General features: G+C 37.6%; 1 protein-coding gene across 11 annotated transcripts; it reads right to left on the reverse strand.

Annotated features, from left to right (window-relative positions):
* Nucleotides 1-144: 144 nt before the first annotated feature.
* Nucleotides 145-24,071, reverse strand: LOC128021056 (probable E3 ubiquitin-protein ligase HERC4). Of its 11 annotated transcripts, none has more exons than XM_052607999.1 (25): nucleotides 23,794-24,071; nucleotides 23,474-23,588; nucleotides 23,316-23,392; nucleotides 17,113-17,334; nucleotides 16,876-16,967; nucleotides 16,590-16,720; nucleotides 16,324-16,451; nucleotides 16,146-16,216; nucleotides 15,945-16,069; nucleotides 15,715-15,774; nucleotides 15,458-15,563; nucleotides 15,157-15,346; nucleotides 14,877-15,040; nucleotides 14,248-14,322; nucleotides 13,893-13,973; nucleotides 13,718-13,801; nucleotides 13,525-13,629; nucleotides 13,235-13,378; nucleotides 12,907-13,073; nucleotides 12,650-12,710; nucleotides 12,458-12,528; nucleotides 12,185-12,368; nucleotides 8,460-8,562; nucleotides 8,170-8,297; nucleotides 147-606 (listed from the first exon to the last, which is right to left on the reverse strand). In XM_052607999.1, the coding sequence occupies exons 1-25, from the start codon at nucleotides 24,005-24,007 to the stop codon at nucleotides 523-525; spliced, it is 2,982 nt and encodes a 993-aa protein (XP_052463959.1). In that variant the 5' UTR covers nucleotides 24,008-24,071; the 3' UTR covers nucleotides 147-522. The 11 variants fall into 11 exon arrangements, with proteins under 11 accessions (XP_052463966.1, XP_052463959.1, XP_052463991.1 ...); XM_052607953.1 differs by lacking the exons at nucleotides 8,170-8,297; nucleotides 8,460-8,562; nucleotides 12,185-12,368; ... (18 more) ...; nucleotides 23,316-23,392; nucleotides 23,474-23,588 and adding exons at nucleotides 905-1,007; nucleotides 1,439-1,622; nucleotides 1,748-1,818; ... (18 more) ...; nucleotides 6,588-6,702; nucleotides 6,950-7,001 and having other exon boundaries at nucleotides 149-734; nucleotides 23,846-24,071; XM_052607943.1 differs by lacking the exons at nucleotides 8,170-8,297; nucleotides 8,460-8,562; nucleotides 12,185-12,368; ... (18 more) ...; nucleotides 23,316-23,392; nucleotides 23,474-23,588 and adding exons at nucleotides 905-1,007; nucleotides 1,439-1,622; nucleotides 1,748-1,818; ... (18 more) ...; nucleotides 6,588-6,702; nucleotides 6,950-7,103 and having other exon boundaries at nucleotides 150-734; nucleotides 23,948-24,069.
* Between the last annotated feature and the right edge of the window lie 262 nt (nucleotides 24,072-24,333).

Genomic DNA, 24,333 nt, shown 5'->3' on the forward strand with positions numbered 1-24,333 from the left:
AATATGTTGAACTTTGTTGCTTCAGACCTCGAGTCCATTTTAGTGGAGATGAAAAAAAAACTAGTTGCCATAAATCTGTTTTTTAAGACAGATTTCATTTATACGTTGGAGAAATATACACACTTTTTCTTATTTATTTTTTTCTTTATTTAATCTTAAAAATTAAGAAAAAAAACGTAGAATGATAACAATAAATAATAAAAATAAATTACATTTTAATATATTAAGAAACATTTTTTTTTCATAAATAAAACTCATCACAGAAATTACAGCATTTAGAAAATAAACCTCTATCTTCCCTGAAGATAAATATTTATCTGGTAGTGGATATAAATGTAAACTTTGTATTTTTCCTTTTTTCACACATTAAAGCAGAAACTGATTGTTACAGTAGAGTTATAACAACAAACCCAGTGATTCAGCTATCCCCGCTCTCCTTTATAAATTAAGACACAGTCCCCTTTACAGCCCAGGAAGATCAAGGATCACATTTTAGAACTTAATCAGTGTACTCTATCTGCATCATTCTTCCCAGAAGCCCCTCTTGTGGTTGATGGCTTCAATTAGTTTAGTCTTGAGTGTTTTCTTGTTCTGATAAACAGGAAGGTCTAACAGAGCATGGCAGGTGAGGGCCTGTGGTAGATGGTCCTGAGTAAAGCTGAACAGGGGTCTCACTCTCATCTTCACCGCACTCATACCCAGAATGGGCACTTTCTCGAACCCGGTCAGGAACACTAAAGAAAGGGAAATGGGGAAAGATGCATTAGAAAGCAGCCAGTGTAGATGCAGCAACTAAAAAATATTAAGTATGGCCTCTTAAATTAGATCTCTTTTCAACAAACTAGATTTTTAATAATTATTAGACACAATCACAGCACGATTCAGTAATTACTAATGAACTTACATAGAAAGGCCTTCTTCTCATTTGGAGTCAGTTCCTCAAACACCTTCCAGAATGAGATGACGGTTGGATGCTCAGCATGAAACGATCCTTCATAAGAGGTGTTCTATACATTGAAAGATATATATATATATATATATATATATATGTTCAATATTACTTGTTTTCACAATGTCAAGAGCATTGTAGTTATGACATTTATACATATGTGACCCTGGACCACAAAACCAGTAAGGATATTTTTGAGATTTATACAATACTATAAGCTGTCCAGTTTGTAAGGATAGGATAAAATTTGGCCGAGATACCATTTGAAAATCTGGAATCTGAGGGTGCAAAAAAATTAAAATATTGAGAAAATCACCTTTAAAGTTATCCAAATGAAGTTCTTAGCAATGCATATTACTAATCAAAATTTTTTTTTGATCATTTTGACCCATACAATGTATGCATTTTTGGCTATTGCTACAAATCTACCCCAGCGACTAAAGACTGGTTTTGTGCTCCGGGTCACATACAGTATGTGTTAGTATGGACCTGTTTGAGTATGTCCCAGTCATATTCCTCATTGCCCACCAGCACTCCTCTCAGCTCCTCCGGTTCAAACATCTCCACCATCCATCCATTACATGCTTTGAAGAAACCGCTCTTAAATTCTTCAAACGCTTCCTCCACTGATTTATTCAGGATATAATCCACGTACTTGTTCACAAATTCAGTTCTGTAACAGAAATGAAAACAAAAGAAGATTACGATTACAATTCTCGTTCTAGTGGCAGGTAATACTGGTATCTCCATATAATTAGATTTCTTTATAAAATAAATACGTAAATAAAAAACCCGGACCTGTTATAATTTGTGACCAATTTTCCTGGCTCAGCTGGATCCAGTTCGACTTCCATTTCATCCCATACGATCTTTTGTATAAAAATAATAAACTGTTATATTTCCAAAGATAATGGGTCTCATTCACTAACTGTGTACATTTGTGTGTGAAATCTTTGTCCAACCATTTTTACTTGCAAATCATGATTCACCAATAACTTTCATATTAAATTATATACAAAATGTACAATAAAATGGAAACCATACATACACAAAAATCACATCAGAATCAAGCAAACTAACCGTGAAGTATGTATCCAATTTCTCAACATCATCGCTGTAGTCCAGAATGTACTGCAAACTCCTGAGAACAAGTTTCAGATTGATTAAAAAATGTTACTCAGTATGTGATAGATGGCAGCACATACTGTACATAGAGCATGGAAATACTTATATTTTAGCAGTCATACAAAAAAAGATAACCTTTATTTGTAAAAACACTCACTTGCCAAGAACCGGACTAAACTCTATCAAGTCATCTAGAGATGGTTTGACATTGAGAAGTTTCTTGAACAAGGCTAAAGGAAAAGGCAGATGCACCACGGATGTGTTGTTGAAGGCCAAGCCACACAGAATCCCAAACAGGAAGTACTTTTCCTTCTCAACGCTGAGCTGGTGTGGGATGATGAGTGGTTAACGCCAAAAGAGAACAAAATTTTAAATATGCAAAATATTGGAAAACACAAAAGCAGCATTAAGTATGTAAACTCGCTAAAATGATAGCATTCTAAAAACACTGAGTTCAAGTTAAAAAAAGTTCAATTAAAAAAATCATAATAATAATTCCCCAGTCCACTGTCCGCGTCTCAGATTTGTCCAAAGCTAAAGCATGTTCTGTGTGAATGGCCAGTATGTAATTAACATTTATCGCTACTATTTCCATCTTTAGCATGACCTACTGAAAGCCTTTGTCTTACCTTTGTGGGGAACCAGCTCATAGTTTGGTTGTCATTGTACATGAACAGCTGAGACTCTGGTGCACAAAGCTCTGTAAACACATTGAGAAAGAAGTCCCTCTTGTTGACATCCGTTTTTCTCATATCCTCTGTGTAAAACACCTATGTAACAACCAAAAGCATTATTTCATAGTCCAGCTTGTAACTGTTTGTTCCTGTCTTAGTTTGAAACTAAAAACTGCATGCAAAAATATCCTGTATGTTACTGAATGAAAGCTTCACATTGTTCTCTTTCCTTACCGACAGCCAAAATTCTCTGAGGTTTTGCTGAGTGACATTTCTCAGCTGACGGAAACTATCCTCTACCAGAGCTGTACGTCTCAGAGTCAGATTCAAACTACCCTGCAATTCAAATATTTCATTGTCATTACTAAGAATATGGACACAGAACTAATTCCCAGGAAACATTTTTAAGGTTAGTGCAAAATTACCTGCCATCCTCTATTCTTCATATAGCTACATTTGGCCTCCAGGTTAAAGATGCATGGAAACGATATGAGATTTTTTAAGACTATCTAAAACAAAAGAAATAGGAAACATCAAGTTACGTGATCTGAAATTTGCATAAATGTTAGATATGGCCAAACGTCTCTGTTGCTCACATTGTAGTAGTTTTGCTGGGCCATCAATGCATGGGTTTGTCCAGTCAAGTTAAACCTCTCCCAATATTTACGCACATCTTCATTGGTGGTTTCCAGCTGTTGATTTGGGGGAAACAACATTACAGTATCTAGTATTTTTGGTTTTCTTAAAAAAAATATTGTTTATTATAAGTTGGAATTAATGGTCGGTTAGTATATTAATACTAAAATTATCTGTAGACAGCTTAACTTTTTTAATCTAACCTAAAGACTATAACCCTGTCAAAAGATAATGTATTTTCTGATAAGTTTTTGTGTACAGTATTTTTTAAATAACTTTGTACGATAAATACAGTGATTTCTTTAATATTTACTGTTGCCTATCAAAAAGATATAGATGATAGTAGTCTGATAATTATCAGCCAAAAGCCCATATACACAATTTTTGGGTTCTCACCACATCTAGCAGATCGTTGATCTCAGTGATGATGAAATCACTCTTGGTGACGTTTCTGTTGGCTCTGCAGCAGACCTTCACAACAAAGAAACAAATGCATATAATATATGTTAAATTCAGAAGGTTAAATGTTTACAGTTAATCAAATGTATAGTAAAGGCACCTGATACACCATCTGAAGGATCTGCACAAATTTCAGCAGGCGTGTCATGACGTCCCAGTTCATAGCGTCAGCAGCCATCCTTCCAATTAAATTAGCAGATGCTTTTTTAAATAACTTCACCACGCCTTTGAGCCAATCATCCGGGAGTTTGGACCAGTTTGTCACTGAGAATATTACAAAACACAAATATGCTGAGTCAAATACCACAAGGATAACACAACAAGGCTGAAAGGTCTTCAATTTTACCTAAAACCTTGCGAGCATCAGGATTCAGCTCAAGGATTTTGGAAGCCAGAGCTTCAGTGAGTTCAGTTCTTTGCTGTTTCTGGAGACGCTCAGGGAGAGGCTCAAGGAAGAGCTTAAGGAGGAGCTCAGGGAGGAGAAGATAAACTCTCATAGCTTCCACACCAGTTGGATTTGGATTCAGAGACGGCAGAAGTATCGTTTGAACCACCTTCACTACCTGAGGTACAAAGATTACTAAATGCATCTCATTCTCATTGTTCAAAATATAATTAAAATTTGTATATAAATGTTGGATTCACCATTACCTCTGATATTGACCTTTCATTCTTTGTTAGCTTTGCAAAGGATGTTTTAACCAGATCAAAATCCAAACCACAATGATCCTCAGAAGTCTGATAATGTTCGTCACAACTACGAAGACATACAATTACATTAACATCTGTGTTGAAACGCATTTGAGGCACACAAAGGATGAATTACTAGATCAGACTTTCTTACTCTGATTAGGATATTTACCTTGTTTTGAGAAAACTTCCATTCAGAGAGGCAGCAGATGAGAAAACTTGGTTTATTTCTCTGTTAACAACAAATCTACACATTAAATAATAGTCTTTTCATAGTTTATTGATATTAATTAATTATCTAAAATTCATTATGTCATTGGCACAAATGTCTTGATTCACTGATGTCCAAAAATACATTTCATGAACATTTTGTTTTTAAGCATTTATATCTCAAAGCACTATACATAAAATAGTCAAACACTCACTTTTTTATCACTCTCCATGGATCACTTCCAGACAGCCATCGATCAATCATTCTGTCATTTAATGTCAAAATCCCTCTGCTAGGATTTGGTTTAGACTCATTCCCAGGGTCCTATAATAAACACAAAAAACATTAGTAAGAGCAATAATTTAACTCTTAAAAAATTTGTGAATGAAAACTGCCATGTGTTACTTTACCTTGAAAAACAAGACAAAGGAATGATTCTCCCCAGATATGAGTTTTCCAATCGTATGATTACAATCTGAATGTAACAATTATTTTGTTGATTTCAGAGTTCTGAACAACATCTTGAGTAAAAAATATTCATAACAAAATACCCTACTATTAGAAGATCATTTTTAATTACCAGCTGGCAGATCCACAGGGAAAGGCACAGACTTCTTGATCATTTCTTCATTTCCCAACTGCCCTTGCATCCAACATCCAAATGAGTAGATCCGCTTTGACGATGCGACTGATACGAGAGTGTGATGTCTTTATCCAAAAAATAATCAAATGCCTAATTACTGAGCAGAACTTATAAATCAGACATGTTAATCATGTGAGGAAAGGAATCCACTACTTATCTGAAATGCTGATTGCTAATTAATCTTATGAACGGTCTTTACCTCCCACATGTGACCTGTGACACTTCAGATCCCCACAGTTCAGCAACCACCCGCGGATGATGTTCATCTCTGAATGAGTTGTGCCCAAGCTGACCAGAACCTCCTGATCCAAATGTGAATACTGTTCCTCCCTAATAACACAAACATGACATCAGCATCTATTTCAGATATCATGCCGCCTTACAATACAATGGACAGTCTTTTATGCATTTCATATTTCCTATAGCTTGATATATACCATTTTATATCTAAAAATATAATAATAATAATAAAATGATACTCTACCTTTGATAAAGTGGCAGTATGTTCCCCTCCGCATGAGATAGACACAGTTTTCTTCCGGTTGAGACTCTTTACCACCGTTGGGACGTGTCTGTCTGTGAATGAACAAGAATGGTGAATTTAATGCATAATTTTCATGCTTTGATATAGATATGACACAGTATTGCACAATTTAGTACATTTATATGTACTTACTATTTTTTTATAAGTTTTACATATTAAAATAATAAGACCTGTAGTGTCTCCGAGGCCCAGCTGTCCAGCAGAGTTCTTTCCCCATCCAAACACGACTCCAGAGAGAGACAACCCAAAGCTGTGGTCTCCTCCAGCGCTGATCTGAGCCAGCGGGACCCCACTCAGACTCTTAACATGTTGAGCAGACGGAGAGCCGGGATGATCTTTCTCTAAACCCAGCTGACCGTGAGAGTTATCACCCCATACGAACACATGACCATCTGAAAGAGCAGCAGAACTGAATATCTGCACTCAGATGTTTGTCAGTTCATGTCATAAGATCTCAAAAGATTAAAGCTAAAAGTTAGAGATAGTTGTTAATACCCTTAGTTAGTGCCATTGAATGATGGTCTCCACATGCGATCTGAATCACCTGCGTGCTATCCAGGCATCTGAGAGGCCTTAAAAACAAAAAAAATCTGTCAGATAGATATCCTTTTTCATAATTTATTGGAATTTATACTGTAATGCCTTCTTGAACAAACCTGCACACAGTAGATTTGTCCATGATGAGAACTTTTCCTCCATAAGCAAGAAGAACGGCACCATCTCCTCCACAGACGATCAGTCTGATTCTGTCATTCTTTAGCTGCAGGTGCACTGAAGTAAATAAAACATAATCATCAGTTCAACTTCTGTTCAGACTTTAAATAATCAAATAGACACTTATATAATTTTAATTAATTTCAATTTAATTAAAAACCACAAACATTACAGTATACCTTAGGAGCTCATGTAATTTCAAATATAAATATATGAAAATAAAACTAGATTCGATAAATTGATCTGCTAAGTATTATATAATGACGTCTTCAAATGTATCAAAGTGTAATCTAGTGTGTCATACTTAGTTTTCCTTCATGATTATCTTCTTCACTGCGCAATCTCAGGACCGAGACCTTCCCATCCCGGACGAATCCAACAAAACTCCGTCCAGCTGACATGTCCTGAACTGCTGTTTTCGGACACATGGACCGTATTCCACAATTAACATGTTTGTCCTGGTCCGGCTGCACCAGTCCCAAACCCTCTCTGATCTGCGCTCCCCAATAACACAACATGACCCCAGCTGACGGAACAGACTCCAGCTGTCTCTCTGCATTCCCGGACTGACTGACGTTCACACTCTCATTAAATATAGAGACAAAACGAGAGCGAAACTGCTGAATGTTTCGAAAATCACCGAACCTTGTAAATCAAGCAACTTCCAACGAAACGAAAGTCGGTTAATGTTTGTTGTCATGCTTCCGCGTTTATAATGAGTTGGAGACAGTGCTATTATAATGAATGCTTGACAGTGAGAAATCGAAAGCAACATCTAAGTAAAATTCTTCCACACCCTCCACTGTGTTTCATTTATTTAATAAAATGACTTTGTGACGCGCTGAAACTGCGTGATAACGTCATAGCCAGACCCGCGGGGCTAGTTGCCACATATTAAAATTAAGCGAGTTCTATATTATTCTGGAGGTTCGACTATTTAAATTAATTACCAGGTTTTTAGGTTTTGGGTCTAATTTGTCGAGGCGATTAATTGAACGCGAATTCACCGACATTTCACAAGTCGATGACCAGACCGCAATGGAGTTGGAGGTAGCCTATACTCCAGGTATATACAAACCTGTATTATAAATAAATAAATAAATAAGCATATATTAAAATATTGTAATTTTATTTTAAATACAACACAACAAAGAAATTACAGCATTTTGAAAAATCTCAGGCTAACGTCAAAGAGAAATGTCTTGCCATCAGAAATCTTGTGATTGTGGATTTAAATGTAAACTTTATTTTACACATTACAGTAGAAATTGATTGCTGAAGCATGTTACAACAAAGTTGTTACAACAAACCCAGTGATTCAACCATCCCCAGTCTCCCTTTTTTATTGATAAACAGAAAAGCCCCTTTTACTTCCAAGGAAGATCAGGGTTAGATCTGTGACATTTGACCACAGATGAGCCCAGAACTCCAGCATCTGCCTCATTCTTCCCAGAACCCCCTCTTGTGGTTGATGGCTTCAATTAGTTTAGCCTTGAGTGTTTCCTTGTTCTGATAAACAGGAAGACCTAACAGAGCATGGCAGGTGAGGGCCTGTGGTAGATGGTCCTGAGTAGATTTGAGCAGAGGTGTCACTCTCATCTTCACTGCACTCATACCCAGAATGGGCACTTTCTCGAACCCGGTCAGGAACACTAAAGAAAGGGAAATGGGGGAAGAAATCACAGGAGTGGATGGAAAAATAAAAACAATAAGCGTGATTTCTTAAATTAGATTTCATTTTGACAAACTAACATTACTAAACAGAATAACAACAATCAGTCATAGCACAATTCAGTAATTACTAGTGAACTTACATAGAAAGGCCTTCTTCTCAGTTGGAGTCAGTTCCTCAAACACCTCCCAGAATGAGATGACAGTTGGATGCTCAGCATAAAACGATCCTTCATATGAGGTGTTCTATACATCGAAAGATATATAGACAGGACTTTATTGTGCACAATGAGAAAGTCTTTACTTATGGAAGTTCTCTTTTCCTTCTTGTTTTCTCATTATAACAACTTAATATTATTGTGTTCTTGACATTATAATGACTTAATTTTCTCGGAGAGTTGTTTTCTCGTTATAACGACTTCATTTTCTCATTATCTTGACACAACGAGAGTTGTTTTCTCGTTATCTCGACATAATGAGAGTTGTTTTCTCATTGTAATGACTTCATTATATCGTTATCTCGACATAACCAGAGTTGTTTTCTCGTTATAACGACTTCATTTTCACGTTATCTCTACATAACGAGAGTTGTTTTCTCGTTATCTCGACATAATGAGAGTTGTTTTCTCATTGTAATGACTTCATTATATCGTTATCTCGACATAACCAGAGTTGTTTTCTCATTATAACGACTTAATTTTCTCGTTATCTCGACATAACCAGAGTTGTTTTCTCATTATAATGACTTCATTTTCTCGTTATCTCGACATAACCAGAGTTGTTTTCTCATTATAATGACTTCATTTTCTCGTTATCTCGACATAACCAGAGTTGTTTTCTCATTATAACGACTTTATTTTCTCGTTATCAAGACATAACCAGAGTTGTTTCCTCGTTATAACGACTTAATTTTCCGTTATCTCGACATAACGAGAGTTGTTATAATGACTTCATTTTCTCGTTATCTCGACATAACCAGAGTTGTTTTCTTGTTATAACGACTTCATTTTCACGTTATCTCGACATAACGAGAGTTGTTATAATGACTTCATTTTCTCGTTATCTCGACATAACCAGAGTTGTTTTCTTGTTATAACGACTTCATTTTCTCGTTATCTTGACATAACGAGAGTTGTTTTCTCGTTATAATGACTTCATTTTCTCATTATCTCAACATAACGAGAGTTGTTTTATCATTATAACGACTTCATTTTCTCATTATCTTTACATAACGTTTTATTTCAAATAAAGGGAAATTAAAAGTTAGTTTAATCCAAGCAGCTCTTAAAGATCTTAGAATAGTTCTGCATCCTTCTGAAGGCACTCCACCTGTGTTTGCTGTGTTGCTTTGACCATTTATACAAAAACAAAAAGTTTAGTGTATTGTCCCTGGAAATTATGGGCCCAGTTCCCCAAAACGTTCTCATCGCTAAGTACAGTAGTTCTTAACCTATTCCTTAACCTCTCTCTTAACGTTATGGCATGATTCTCGACATGTTCGTATGTTAAGTATATCTTTTGTAAGTCACACTTTCGTAAGGTTGGTCTGGACCATTCGTAAGCTCTCTCTCTTAGCATTGTGTGAGCTCAAGACGCTAGTCACTGCCACTGTGCAGCAGTCTTTAGAAATCAGCGCAGGGCAGCACAAGTCAAACTATGGTATGTTGACAATGTTGTGACTCAACAATGATTTTATGTTATTGACATTTTAAGACTAATAATAAAATATGTTCGCAATGGATACAGGCCTATGTATGAAGTTGACTGTATGTGGTATCAGAACTAATATGGTGGTAATTAGCCTATTTCATAATGTCATTAAAATGTTTAAATTTGCAATCACATTTGATAATTAAAATCTGGAAAACAATTTGGCTCTAAATGGCTAAGATCCATAAATGGGTAAGCATGGTGGTGTCCAGTAAGCAACCAACTATGGAAGCAATCCAATGTGTCCTTTTACTGAAGCCGTTTAGTCCAAGTCAATTTTTTTATTCAGCAAAACTTAAGCTATTTTGAAATTTTGCTGAATGTTGCTTTAAGCCCTGAAGTCCAGCTGCTTAAAGCGCTAAGGTTTTTTGCTACAGGGAGCTTCATCGAGGTCTTGGGAGAGGGCTACGTCCTAAGCAAGACCTCGGTGTGGAGGTGCGTCCACACTGTCACCAACGCCCGTCTGTGCCATGCCGGTGATTACATCCGGCAGCCAGCCACGTCAGGAGGTCCAGGGGGTGCACCAGGGCTGTCATGCCATAGCTGGCATCCCCAGAGTTTGGGGCCTGGTGGATGGCATACTCATCCCTATCGCCAATCCATCAGTGACTGATCTGGCGTACATATCGCGAAACGGATACGCTGCCACAAACGTGCAGGTTATAGTGGACCATAGGGGTGTGATCTCTGACCTGCTGGCAAGGTCCATCAAAACTTCAAGTTCCTCTGACGAGAAGCTTGGTGCCCTTTTTTTACATTGCTTCCCCATCATATTCTGTATTTAACTCTCTCTTTCCATTCATTGTAGATAGGTTGCTTTTAATTGAAAACATTAACCAATGGCAGTCAATACCGAATTAAACAGAAGTAACTGCAGCTGCTTGCCAATCAAATCTGATTGTAAAGTACCTTACCATTAATATAAAAGTGTATTAAATAATTTTTAGAAGTCGTTAAACCCATGTCAAGAAGTGGCACAATTGGCACAACGGGATAAGGAGGGTGGATGATTAGCGAGGGATAACCAGTTTGTCTAACTGTCACAACATATCGTGTGAACATATTTGTGACGAGTGGGGCGGGGCCGAGAGATGTGGGAACGAGGAATGAGGCCAGGTGTAGTGATTGGAGATGAGCTAGAACGACGACCGTGAAGGACGAGAGAGGCCCAGGCCTAGTCCTCTCTCGTCCTTCACTATCGTCGCTCCAGTTTTATATCCTTCCATCTCCTCTGTGGGACTCGAGACCTGTGGTGGGGCGCATGTGCAGCTCATCTTCAATCACTATACCTGGCCTCACTCCTCGTTCCCACGTCTCTCGGCCCCGCCCCACTCGTCACAATATTACTGACCATTTGATAATTTAATTTATAGTCTATATTTTACTGGTAACTGAAACTATGTTAAAATAAATTTTACTGGAATAATTTGAGGAATGTTTCATTTGCATAGGACGTGTTGTCTCATGCTGTACTGCACCTTCGCGTGAAGTGGAAAATAGATTCCTGAGCAATCGATGCCAACTAATTCAGCACCCTCACTTTGGACAGCACTCTTGTAACATCGGACGTAAGAGGCAGCGTGTTAAGAAGCTTCCAAGGGACACTTCGGGGAACACACTAAGGAACATAAACAACTTTGGTAAGATATATCTTTCGAGTCTTCTTAGTGCGCTAAGAGTAAGCGTTATCGGTGAACCGGGCAATGTATTGTAGACGTTATTACTACGCGAGCCAAATTTGCTGAAATATCCATGACATAGGCTATAAGCAGAGTTTGTTTCTATAGCAACAGTAGATCAAACAATCATTGTAAAAAAAAACTTTCATTATGTCGCGATCATAAGAAAATTAAGTTGTGATAACGAAAAAACTACTTTTTTCATGTCGAGATAACCAGAAAATTAAGTCGTTATAACAATAAAAACAACTCTGATTATGTTGCAAAAACGAGAAAATGAAGTGATAGCGAGAAAACAACTTGTTATGTCGTGAACACAAGAAAATTAAGTCGTTATAACGAGAAAACAAGGAAAAAATAATAATAATGCATGGCTGCTTAGAACTTCTGTATTTTCAAAAGCATACTAGTTATGATATAGTTATGACTAGTGAATGTTTTGACCTCAGTTTCCCTTTGACATATCTGTTAGTATGGACCTGTTTGAGTATGTCCCAGTCATATTCCTCATTGCCCACCAGCACTCCTCTCAGCTCCTCCGGTTCAAACATCTCCACCATCCATCCGTTACATGCTTTGAAGAAACCGCTCTTAAATTCTTCAAACGCTTCCTCCACTGATTTATTCAGGATATAATCCACGTACTTGTTCACAAATTCAGTTCTGTAGCAGAAATTAGAAATTGTTATTATTTTTCTTTAACATTGGTAAATGTAAAAAAAAATATCATCCTCTTTAGAAACAAAAAAGACCTGTTATAATTGGTGACCATTTTTCCTGGCTCAGCTGGATCCAGTTCTACTTCTGTTTTATCCCATGTGACCTTATGCAGATGAGGAATTGTGTTATATTTTTGATATATTTTTGAGGTTTATAAAATGTATTTTGCAGTAACTTTATTATTCATGGAACATGATTAGACCCAAACAACCAAACAAACTAACTGTGAAGTTCATGTCCATTTCCTCAACATCATCGCTGTAGTCCAGTATGTACTGCAAGCTCCTGAGAGCATCATGATTGTAATATTATAGATTGTAGCATATGAAACTATCACTGGCATGTTACAGTTTAGTGGATATTATAAAATAAAAAAAATTGACCATTGATTAGCCGATCAAAATAAAGCATTCCAAAAAAGCAGTAATTCAGCTAGAGATATCAAAAAAGAAACAAGATAACATGGATTAAAAACACTTACTTGCTAAGAACCGGACTAAACTCTATCAAGTCATCTAGAGATGGTTTGACATTGAGAAGTTTCTTGAACAAGGCTAAAGGAAAAGGCAGATGCACCACGGATGTGTTGTTGAAAGCCAAGCCACACAGAATCCCAAACAGGAAGTACTTTTCCTTCTCAACGCTGAGCTGGTGTGGGATAATAAGTGGTTAAGGCCAAAATGAAAATAAAGTAAACTGTAAGATCCCAATGTAATCCCATTAAAAGAGACCTGACTTAACAAAATTGTATTACTATATAATGTACGTCTTTAGCATAATGATCTAATTAAAAAAAGTATTTGTCTTACCTTTGTGGGGAACCAGCCCATAGTGTTGCTGTCATTGTACATGAGCAGCTGAGACTCTGGAGCACAAAGCTCTTTAAACACGTTGAGAAAAAAGTCCTTTTTGTTGACATCTGTTCTTTTGCTCACATTCTCCTTGTAAAGCACCTGGGTTAAAAAACCAATGGCATTCATTCATGCTGCAGCTCATAAATCAGTTTGTTGCGATCTTGTCTAGTGAAAAAAACAGACTTGACGTTTTTGAATCAAAACTACACATAAATACAGTGTATGTGAATCCAGTGAATCCTAACCGACAGCCAGTATCTTCTGAGATCTACTGAGGGATCAGTTGTTCTCAGCTGATGGAAACAATCCTCCAGCAGTGCTGTGCGCCTCACGACCAGCTCAAAACAGCCCTGTAACAAAAATGAAATAAAGTGATGTAAGCACTAAGAACATGAACACAAAAATAATTTTCAGGACAATTTCAGGTCGATTAATTACCAGCTGTTCTCTGTTTTCTAATAACCTACATTTGGCCTCCAGGTTAAACATGTGCGGATATGATTTCAGATTGTTTAAAGTTGTCTGAAACAGAAGAAATGTAAAAAATTAAGCCATTTTATCTGAAATGTGCATATATATTGGATGTATGCAGCCACACAACATTGGTACTCACATCATGGTACTGTATAAATTCCACATATAAACCAATGTCACCCCAGCAACAATCCTTCAAATCTTCCTCAGCGGCATGCAGCTGTTAATGTGGGGAAAATAAAATTCTGGTTTTTATCTTTCTTCAAACATTTCTATTGTGAGCTTCAATTAGGGATCAATCAACATAGCAGACCAGTATCTAACATTTTGAAATGATCAACAGACAACCATGTTCGACTGGAAGGTTAGTTTCCCCTTGTGTTACATCTATAATATATACTTTTATGATAGCTGTATAATAGCATCATCCCTCTTCCACCCTTTTCCCATATTGGTTAACCAGCAGTAAGAATTTCACTATTTTTGGTTCTCACCATAAGTAGCAGATAATTGATCTCATGGATGATGAAATCACTCTTTGTGATGTTTCTGTTGGTATTGCAGCAGACCTTCACAATAGAAACACAAATGTATTCAGTGAATGAAACTATATATGATAAGGTTAAATGGCTTTTTTCTTTTAGCTTTAATAGTTTAATAAACTAACAACATTAAATAAAATGACATGTATTTCTTAAATGTCTGGCTTTATAGATTGTATCTTATAGCTACTGCAATTTTCACATGCACCTCACTTTCTCTTAGAAAGTGCTTTTATGAAATTATTTACCCTTAATTCAAGAAAAGAAAAAAAAAGTAATTGCTGGTTTGGAATGAGTGAATGATGATAGAAGTTACATTTTTAGATGAACTATTCTTTTAATTTGACATTAGCTGAACAAATTTCATGTCAGAGGACAGAACCGAGTCCATGTTGTCTTTTTATTACATATAAAGTACTCTAAATGTCAAGTCTCTATTAGGACCTATTTTTAAAATATGTACTGTTCAACCAGGATGGATGTCTGTTAATGAAATCACACCTCATAGTGGCGTGTACTGTAAAAAGCCCTTAAATTTTTACTTAATACATTTTTTCTTGTGATATGTGTTACAAAGGCACCTTATAGACCATATGAAGGATCTGCACAATTTTCTCCAAGCGTCCTGGCATGTCCCAGTTTATTCCTTCAAAAGCGATCTTTTCAATTAACATAGCAGATTCTTTATTAAATAAGTCCACCACGTTTTTGAGCCAATCTTCAGGGAGTCTGGACCAGTACGTCTCTGAGAATATAACATAAAAAAAAATACTTAGACAAAATAATTAAATAATAACAAAAATACTTAAACAAATACAGCAAGGACAGCTACACAAAGGCTGAAAAGGTCTTCAGCTTTACCTAACACCGCACGAGCATCAGGATCCAGCTGAAGGATTTTGGAAGCCAGAGCTTCAGTGAGTTCAGTTCTTTGTTGTTCCTGAAAACGCCTGATGAGTTCAGGGAGGAGAAGATAAACTCTCAGAGCTTCCACACCAGTTGGATTTGAATTCAGAGACGGCAGAAGTCTCTGTTGAACCACCTTCACTACCTGAGGTACAAAAACAAACAAACAAACATACAAACAAAAACTGAATCTTGATGATTACATAATGTTTACAATATAATGAACATTTTTCATAAATGTTGGAGTTACAATTACCTCTGATATTAAGCTTGTATTCTCTGATAACTTTGCAAAGGATGTTTTAACCAGATCAAAATCCAAACCACAATGATCCTCAGAAGTCTGATAATGGTCATCACGGCTACAAAATCAGACATTAACATTAAAATCTGTGATGGAACAAGTGATCTATATAACAATATATAATATAAAGATATATTCTATTATAGATCACTGGTTGTTTAAGCACAGAAAGAAGAGATTAGTAGATTACAAAACTAATTTTGAGCTACCTCAATTTGAGAAAACTTCCATTCAGAGAGGCAGTAGAGGAAAATACTGTGTTTATTTCCCTGTAAGTGAAAAACCAATTTCATGGTTTGCTTAATATTTTTAAAAAGACATTTAAAAAAGACAATTTCATAAGTGGCAGGGACATTTAGAAAAACTAAGGTTTCTCAACATCAGCCTGAAAAATAATGTTACTGAAAGCATTGTGTACAAAACTAAGTCAAACACTCACCTCTTAATGGCTTTCCATGAACATGTATCACTTTGGGACAACCAGCAATCAATCATTCTGTCATTTAATGTCAAAATCCCTCTGATTGGATTGGATTTGGGTGGTTCTAAGTCTTTCCCGAGTTCCTAAAAAAATATAAAAAATAAGTGCTCTGTGCACTAATAGTTGAAATTGTTTGTGAATGAAAACTGTGTGTCTTACTTTGACAAATAAGGCAAAGGAATGGTTCTTCCCAGCAATGAGTTTTGCAATCACATATTCATGATTATATTCTGTGTGCAACAAATATTTAGTTCAGTCCAAATATTTAGCACTGAGCACCATGAATTAAAAAATATTAATTTCAAAATATCCTATTGCCTAAAGATGGTTTAATTACCAGTTGGAAGAAAGACAGAGAAAGACACAGACTTCTTGATCATTTCTTCATTTTCCAGCTGCCCTTGTATCCCACATCCAAAAGAGTAGATCCGCTTTGACGATGCGACTGATACGAGAGTGTGATGTCTTTATGAAGGAATCAAATGCCTAATTACTGAACTGAACCTATACATCTCACATATTAACTATGTGGAGAATTTGAAATAAATCTGTACTATCGCTCTGAAATGCTGATTGCTAATAACGCTTATGAACGGTTTCTACCTCCCACATGTGACCTGAGACACTTCAGATCCCCACAGTTCAGCAACCACCCGCGGATGATGTTCATCTCTGAATGAGTTGTGCCCAAGCTGACCAGAAACTCCTGATCCAAATGTGAATACTGTTCCTCCCTAATAACACAACCATGACATCAGCATCTATTTCAGATATCATGCCGCCTTACAATACAATGGACAGTCTTTTATGCATTTCATATTTCCTATAGCTTGATATATACCATTTTATAATCTAAAAATATAATAATAATAATAAAATGATACTCTACCTTTGATAAAGTGGCAGTATGTTCCCCTCCGCATGAGATAGACACAGTTTTCTTACGGTTGAGACTCTTTACCACCGTTGGGACGTGTCTGTCTGTGAATGAACAAGAATGGTGAATTTAATTCTTCACTTCCAAATGCATAATTTTCATGCTTTGATATAGCTATGACACAGTATTGCACAATTTTATATGTACTTACTATTTTTATTTAATTTCTACATATTAAAATAATAAGACCTGTAGTGTCTCCGAGGCCCAGCTGTCCAGCAGAGTTCTTTCCCCATCCAAACACGACTCCAGAGAGAGACAACCCAAAGCTGTGGTCTCCTCCAGCGCTGATCTGAGCCAGTGGGACCCCACTCAGACTCTTAACATGTTGAGCAGACGGAGAGCCGGGATGATCTTTCTCTAAACCCAGCTGACCGTGAGAGTTATCACCCCATACGAACACATGACCATCTGTAAGAGCAACAGAACTGATTAAAGCTGCAAGCAGCGATGAACGGGCCCTCGCACCCGGGCGCACCGCCATCGTGTGGCTTTAGTAAAAAGGTGAACGTTGAGAAATATGCATTTAATGTCCTGAATATAAGTGGAATATATCAAAGTATATCCCATATATGTGCCAATCTTACCGTTGCCAGCAGGTGGCGCTATCATTATAATGGAATAATGGCCTTCAGATGTGTTCAGGCCAGGACTCTTATCAAACATGTGAAGTTTGCGGAAGATTGAACATTTTATGCTTGAGTTACAATAACTTCTCTTGCTGTGGCAAGATATCAAATTTTGTCATGGTGCCATGGAAACGCCCTTTAACAAAAACTCAAGATCTCCAAAAGTTAACATTGCACAGGCCTTTAGATTACACTGACCACAAAATATATGTTAATCTCAAAAAAATTATAGGAGTAGTTTGTCGCAGCGTAAAACATGTCACTCCCTGTTGCCAATAGGTGGCGCTATGACTATAACTGAATGTGGGCATGTAGATCTGTTAAGGGCAGAAGTTTTATCTAACATGTGAAGTTTGGGGCAGATTGGACATTGTATGTATGAGTTACAGCAACTTCCTTTTTCATGGCGAAACATCGAAATTTCTCAGGCCGCCATGGACACGCCCTTTAACGAAATTTAAAGATCTTAGCAATTTAACATTGCAAAGGGCTTAAGATTACACTGACCAGGTTTGGTGTTGATCTGACTAAATCTCTAGGAGGAGTTCGTTAAAGTACAACCCCTGAAAATGGCAAAAACAACGCCAATTTTGCAGAGAAAATTCTAAATAACCGACTTCCTGTTGGGATTCGGATTTCGTACCAAGAGACTTTTTTGTAGGTATTGGTGTGTTACATATGTATACCGATTTTTGTACATGTACGTGAAACATAGCTCGAGACGCACTCTGTTGAAAGTGTATAGGTGGCGCTATCGAGCCATTTTGCCACACCTGATGGAATTTTGGCCTTCAGATGTGTTCAGGCCAGGACTCTTATCACACATGTGCAGTTTGGGGAAGATCGGACATTTTATGCCTGAGTTATAACATATTTTATTCCCATGGCGAGACATCGAACTTCGTGACGGCGCCATGGACACGCCTTTTAACGAAAACTCAAGATCTTCACAACTTAACATCGCACAGGCCTTTAGATTAGACTGACCACAAAAAATACATTGATATCATAAAATTTCTAGGAGTAGTTCATCGCAGTGTAAAATATGTCACTTCCTCTTGCCAATAGGTGGCGCTATGACTATAACTGAATATGGGCATGTCAATCTGTTCAGGTCAGGAGTATCATCAAACATGTGAAGTTTGGGGCAGATTGGTCATTGTATGTCTGAGTTATAGCAACTTCCTGTTTCATGGCGAGTCATCGAAATTCGCCAGGCCGCCACGGACACGCCCATTAACGAAAACTCAAAAGCTTCGCAATTTAACATCGCAAAGGCCTTCAGATTAGGCATACCAAATTTGGTGTTGATCTGAATGAATCTCTAGGAGGAGTTCGTTAAAATACAACGCATGGAAATGACAAAAATGACACAAAATTTGCTCATAATATTAGTAATAACCGACTTCCTGTTGGGTTTCGGATTTTGCTCCAAGAGACTTTTTTGTAGGTATTGGAGAGTTACATGAGTATACCGATTTTCATACATGTACATGAAACGTAGCTCGAGGCGCACACCGTTGAATGTGTATAGGTGGCGCTGTTGAGCCATTTTGCCACACCCACTTCTGAAACCCATATCAGACGTAAATTTTCGCCAGTTCTGAGGTGTGTGCAAAGTTTCATGACTTTTCGAGCATGTTTAGGCCCTCAAAAATGCAATTCATTTTGGAGAAGAAGAATAATAATAATAATAATAATAATAATAATAATAATAATAATAATTAAAGCTGCAAGCAGCGATGAACGGGCCCTCGCACCCGGGCTCACTGCCATCGTGTGGCTTTAGTAAAAAGGTGAACGTTGAGAAATATGCATTTAAACTCATAAATATAAGTGCAATATATCAAAGTTTATTCCATATGTGTGCCAATCTTCCTGTTGCCAGCAGGTGGCGCTATCGTTATAATGGAATATTGGCCTTCAGATGTGTTCAAGCCAGGACTCTTATCACACATGTGAAGTTTGGGCAAGATCGGACATTTTATGCCTGAGTTATAACATCTTTTATTCCCATGGCGAGACATCGAACTTCGTCATGGCGACATGGACATGCCTTTTAACAAAAACTCAAGATCTTCACAACTAAACATCACACAGGTCTTTAGATTAGACTGACCACAAAAAAGACATTGATGTCATAAAATTTCTAGGAGTAGTTTGTCTCAGTGTAAAATATGTCACTTCCAGTTGCCAATAGGTGGCGCTATGACTATAACTGAATATTGGCATGTAGATCTGTTCAGGTGAAGAGTCTTATCAAAAATGTGAAGTTTGGGGCAGATTGGACATTGTATGTGTAAGTTATAGCACCATCATTTTTCATGGCGAATCATCGAAATTTGTCAGGCCGCCATGGACACGCCCTGTAACGAAATCTCAATTCCTTCGCAATTTAACATCGCAAAGGGCTTTAGATTACACTGACCAAGTTTGGTGTTGATCTGAATAAATCTCTAGGAGGAGTTCGTTAAAATACAACCCCTGAAAATGACAAAAACAACACCAATTTTGCAGGGAAAATTAAAAATAACCGACTTCCTGTTGGGATTCGGATTTCGTACCAGGAGACTTTTTTGTAGCTATTGGTGTGTTACATATGTTAACCGATTTTCGTACATGTACATGACATGTAGCTCGAGGCGCACTCCATTGAAAATGTATAGGTGGCGCTATCGAGCCATTTTGCCACACCCAATGGAATATTAGCCTCCAGATGTGTTCAGGTCAGGACTCTTATCAAACATTTGAAGTTTGGGCAAGATCTGATATTTTATGACTGAGTTACAACAACTTCTACTCCCATGGCGAGACATCGAACTTTGACATGGCGCCATGGACACGCCCTTTAACGAAAACTCAAGATCTTCTCAATTTAACATCTTACAGGCCTTTAGATTAGACTGACGACAAAAAAGACATTGATGTCAAAAATTTCTAGGAGTAGTTTGTCGCAGCGTAAAATATGTCACTTCCTGTTGCCAATAGGTGGCGCTATGACTATAACTGAATATGGTCGTGTCAAACTGTTCAGGACAGGAGTCTCATCAAACATGTGAAGTTTGGGGCAGATTGGTCATTGTATGTCTGAGTTATAGCAACTTCCTGTTTCATGGCGAATCATCGAAATTCGCCAGGCCGCCACACACAGGCCCTTCAACGAAAACTCAAAAGCTTCGCAATTTAACATCGCAAAGGCCTTTAGATTAGGCATACCAAATTTGGTGTTGATCTGAATTAATCTCTAGGAGGAGTTCGTTAAAATACAACGCATGGAAATGACAAAAATGACACAAAATTTGCTCATAATATTAGAAATAACCGACTTCCTGTCTGGTTTCGGATTTTGCTCCAAGAGACTTTTTTGTAGGTATTGGAGAGTTACATGTGTATACCGATTTTCATACATGTACATGAAACGTAGCTCAAGGCGCACACCGTTGAACGTGTATAGGTGGCGCTGTTGAGCCATTTTGCCACACCCACTTCTGAAACCCATATCAGACGTAAATTTTCGCCAGTTCTGAGGTGTGTGCAAAGTTTCATGACTTTTCGAGCATGTTTAGGCCCTCAAAAATGCGATTCATCTTAGAGAAGAATAATAATAATAATAATAATAATAATTAAAGCTGCAAGCAGCGATGAACGGGCCCTCGCACCCGGGCTCACCACCAGCGAGTTGCTTTAGTAAAAAGGTGAACGGTGAGAAATATGCATTTAATGTCATAAATATAAGTGGAATATATCAAAGTATATCCCATATATGTGCCAATCTTACCGTTGCCAGCAGGTGGCGCTATCATTATAATGGAATATTGGCCTTCAGATGTGTTCAGGCCAGGACTGTTATCAAACATGTGAAGTTTGGGGAAGATCGAACAAATTATGCCTGAGTTACAACAACTTCTCTTACTGTGGCGAGACATAAAAATTTGTCATGGCGCCATGGACACGCCCTTTAACAAAAACTCAATATCTCCACAAGTTAACATTGCACAGGCCTTTAGATTAGACTGACCACAAAATATATGTTAATCTCAAAAGAATTATAGGAGTAGTTTGTCGCAGCGTAAAACATGTCACTTCCTGTTGCCAATAGGTGGCGCTATGACTATAACTGAATGTGGGCATGTAGATCTGTTAAGGGCAGAAGTTTTATCTAAAATGTGAAGTTTGGGGCAGATTGGACATTGTATGTCTGAGTTACAGCAACTTCCTTTTTCATGGCGAAACATCGAAATTTGTCAGGCCGCCATGGACACGCCCTTTAACGAAATTTAAAGATCTTCGCAATTTAACATCGCAAAGGGCTTAAGATTACACTGACCAGGTTTGGTGTTGATCTGAATAAATCTCTAGGAGGAGTTCGTTAAAGTACAACCCCTGAAAATGGCAAAAACAACGCCAATTTTGCAGAGAAAATTCTAAAAAACTGACTTCCTGTTGGGATTCGGATTTCGTACCAAGAGACTTTTTTGTAGGTATTGGTGTGTTACATGTGTATACCGATTTTTGTACATGTACGTGACACGTAGCTCGAGGCGCACTCCATTGAAAGTGTATAGGTGGCGCTATCGAGCCATTTTGCCACACCCAATGGAATATTGGCCTCCAGATGTGGGCAGGTCAGTACTCTTATCAAACATGTGAAGTTTGGGCAAGATCTGATATTTTATGCCTGAGTTACAACAACTTCTACTCCCATGGCGAGACATCGAACTTTGTCACCGCGCCATGGACACGCCCTTTAACGAAAACTCAAGATCTTCACAATTTAACATTGCACAGGCCTTTAGATTAGACTGACCACAAAAAAGACATTGATGTCATAAAATTTCTAGGAGTAGTTCTTCGGAGCATAAAATATGACACTTCCTGTTGCCAATAGGTGGCGCTATGACTATAACTGAATATGGGCATGTCAATCTGTTCAGTTCCAGAGTCTTATCAACCATGTGAAGTTTGGGGCAGATTGGACATTGTATGTCTGAGTTATAGCAACTTCATTTTTCATGGCGAGTCATCGAAATTCGCCAGGCCGCCACGGACACGCCCTTCAACGAAAACTCAAAATCTTCGCAATTTAACATCGCAAAGGCCTTTAGATTAGGCATACCAAATTTGGTGTTGATTTGAAGAAATCTCTAGGAGGAGTTCGTTAAAATACAACGCATAGAAATGGCAAAAATGACACAAAATTTGCCCATAATATTAAAAATAACCGACTTCCTGTTGGGTTTAGAATTTTGCTCCAAGAGTCTTTTTTGTAGGTATTGATGTGTTACATGTGTGTACCGATTTTCATACATGTACGTGAAATGTAGCTCGAGGCGCACACCGCTGAACGTGCATAGGTGGCGCTGTCGAGCCATTTTACCACTCCCACTTCTGAAACCCATATCAGACGTAAATTTTCGCCAGTTCGGAGGCGTGTGCAAAATTTGGTGACTTTTTGAGCATGTTTAGGCCCTCAAAAATGCGATTCATTTTGGAGAAGCGGAATAATAATAATAATAAACGGAGCAATTCCAATAGGGTCCTCACACCATCGGTGCTCGGGCCCTAATAAACGGAGCAATTCCAAGAGGGTCCTCACACCATCGGTGCTCGGGCCCTAATAAACGGAGCAATTCCAAGAGGGTCCTCACACCATCGGTGCTCGGGCCCTAAATATCTACACTCAGATGTCGGTTTATTATCAATCATGAGATGTCAAAATATGAAAGCAATGTGTTAGATGTTAGATGGAATAGTTGTTAATACCGTGGGTTAGTGCCATTGAATGATGGTCTCCACATGCGATCTGAATCACCTGCCTGTTATCCAGACCTTTGAGAGGCCTTGAAAACAAAAAATAGAGATATATATCTCTTGTTATTATTATTTGGTCATTTATACTGTTATGCCTACATAAAACAAACCTGCACACAGTAGATTTGTCCATGATGAGAACTTTTCCCGAATCAGAAAGAAGAACGGCACCATCTCCTCCACAGACGATCAGTCTGATTCTGTCATTCTTTAGCTGCAGTTGCTCTGAAGTAAATAAAACATATTAATCAGTTCAACTTCTGTTCAGACTATAGACATAAAAATGGACTTGATTTCTAGTTTAGCTATTTACACTTTAATTCCATTAATTAGTCCAACATTAGACTACACCCCTAGCCTATAGCTCAGTTAAGTACGCTAATATATAAAGTTGTAAACGTTATGAAATAGATGATTTAGTGCGTCATACTTAATTTTCCATCATGATTATCTTCTTCACTGCGCAATCTCATTACCGAGACCTTCCCATCCCGGACGAATCCAATAAAACTCCGTCCAGCTGACATGTCTTGAACTGCTGTTTTCGGACACACGGACCGTATTCCACAATTAACATGTTTGACTTTGTCCGGCTGCACCAGTCCCAAACCCTCTCTGATCTGCGCTCCCCAATAACACAACATGACCCCAGCTAACGGATGAGACGATCAGAGTCTCTCTGCATCCTGTTTCACATAAAGAGAAAACGAGAGCGAAACTGACGGCAGGTTCTTGTTTATTTGACGATTTTACACGAAACGAAAGTATCTAAAAATCCACTGTCTTGATGGTTATTCTTCCGCGTTTATAGCGAATCCGAGACAATGAATCATTTTAAAATCGTACTGTGCTTTATTATTATTTTTTTTTACTTGAGCTTAAATAATACTAATAAAATGTTTGTTACACGTTTTTAAATGTAGGTAATATTATAGGATATATGTTGCTTTTAGGATATGAGCTTTTCTGA

The sequence above is a fragment of the Carassius gibelio genome, chromosome A1 (assembly GCF_023724105.1).
Source record: "Carassius gibelio isolate Cgi1373 ecotype wild population from Czech Republic chromosome A1, carGib1.2-hapl.c, whole genome shotgun sequence".
In the NCBI taxonomy this organism is placed as follows: domain Eukaryota; kingdom Metazoa; phylum Chordata; class Actinopteri; order Cypriniformes; family Cyprinidae; genus Carassius; species Carassius gibelio.

Coding starts and splice junctions, on each gene's coding strand:
- LOC128021056 (XM_052607953.1), bottom strand. CDS start 24,007: ATGTTGTGTTATTGGGGAGCGCAGATCAGAGAGGGTTTGGGACTGGTG. Junction 5,069..5,154: donor CCTTTGTCTTGTTTTTCAAG/GTAAAGTAACAC, acceptor TGTTTATTATAG/GACCCTGGGAATGAGTCTAA. Junction 2,091..2,231: donor TTTAGTCCGGTTCTTGGCAA/GTGAGTGTTTTT, acceptor ACTTGTTCTCAG/GAGTTTGCAGTACATTCTGG.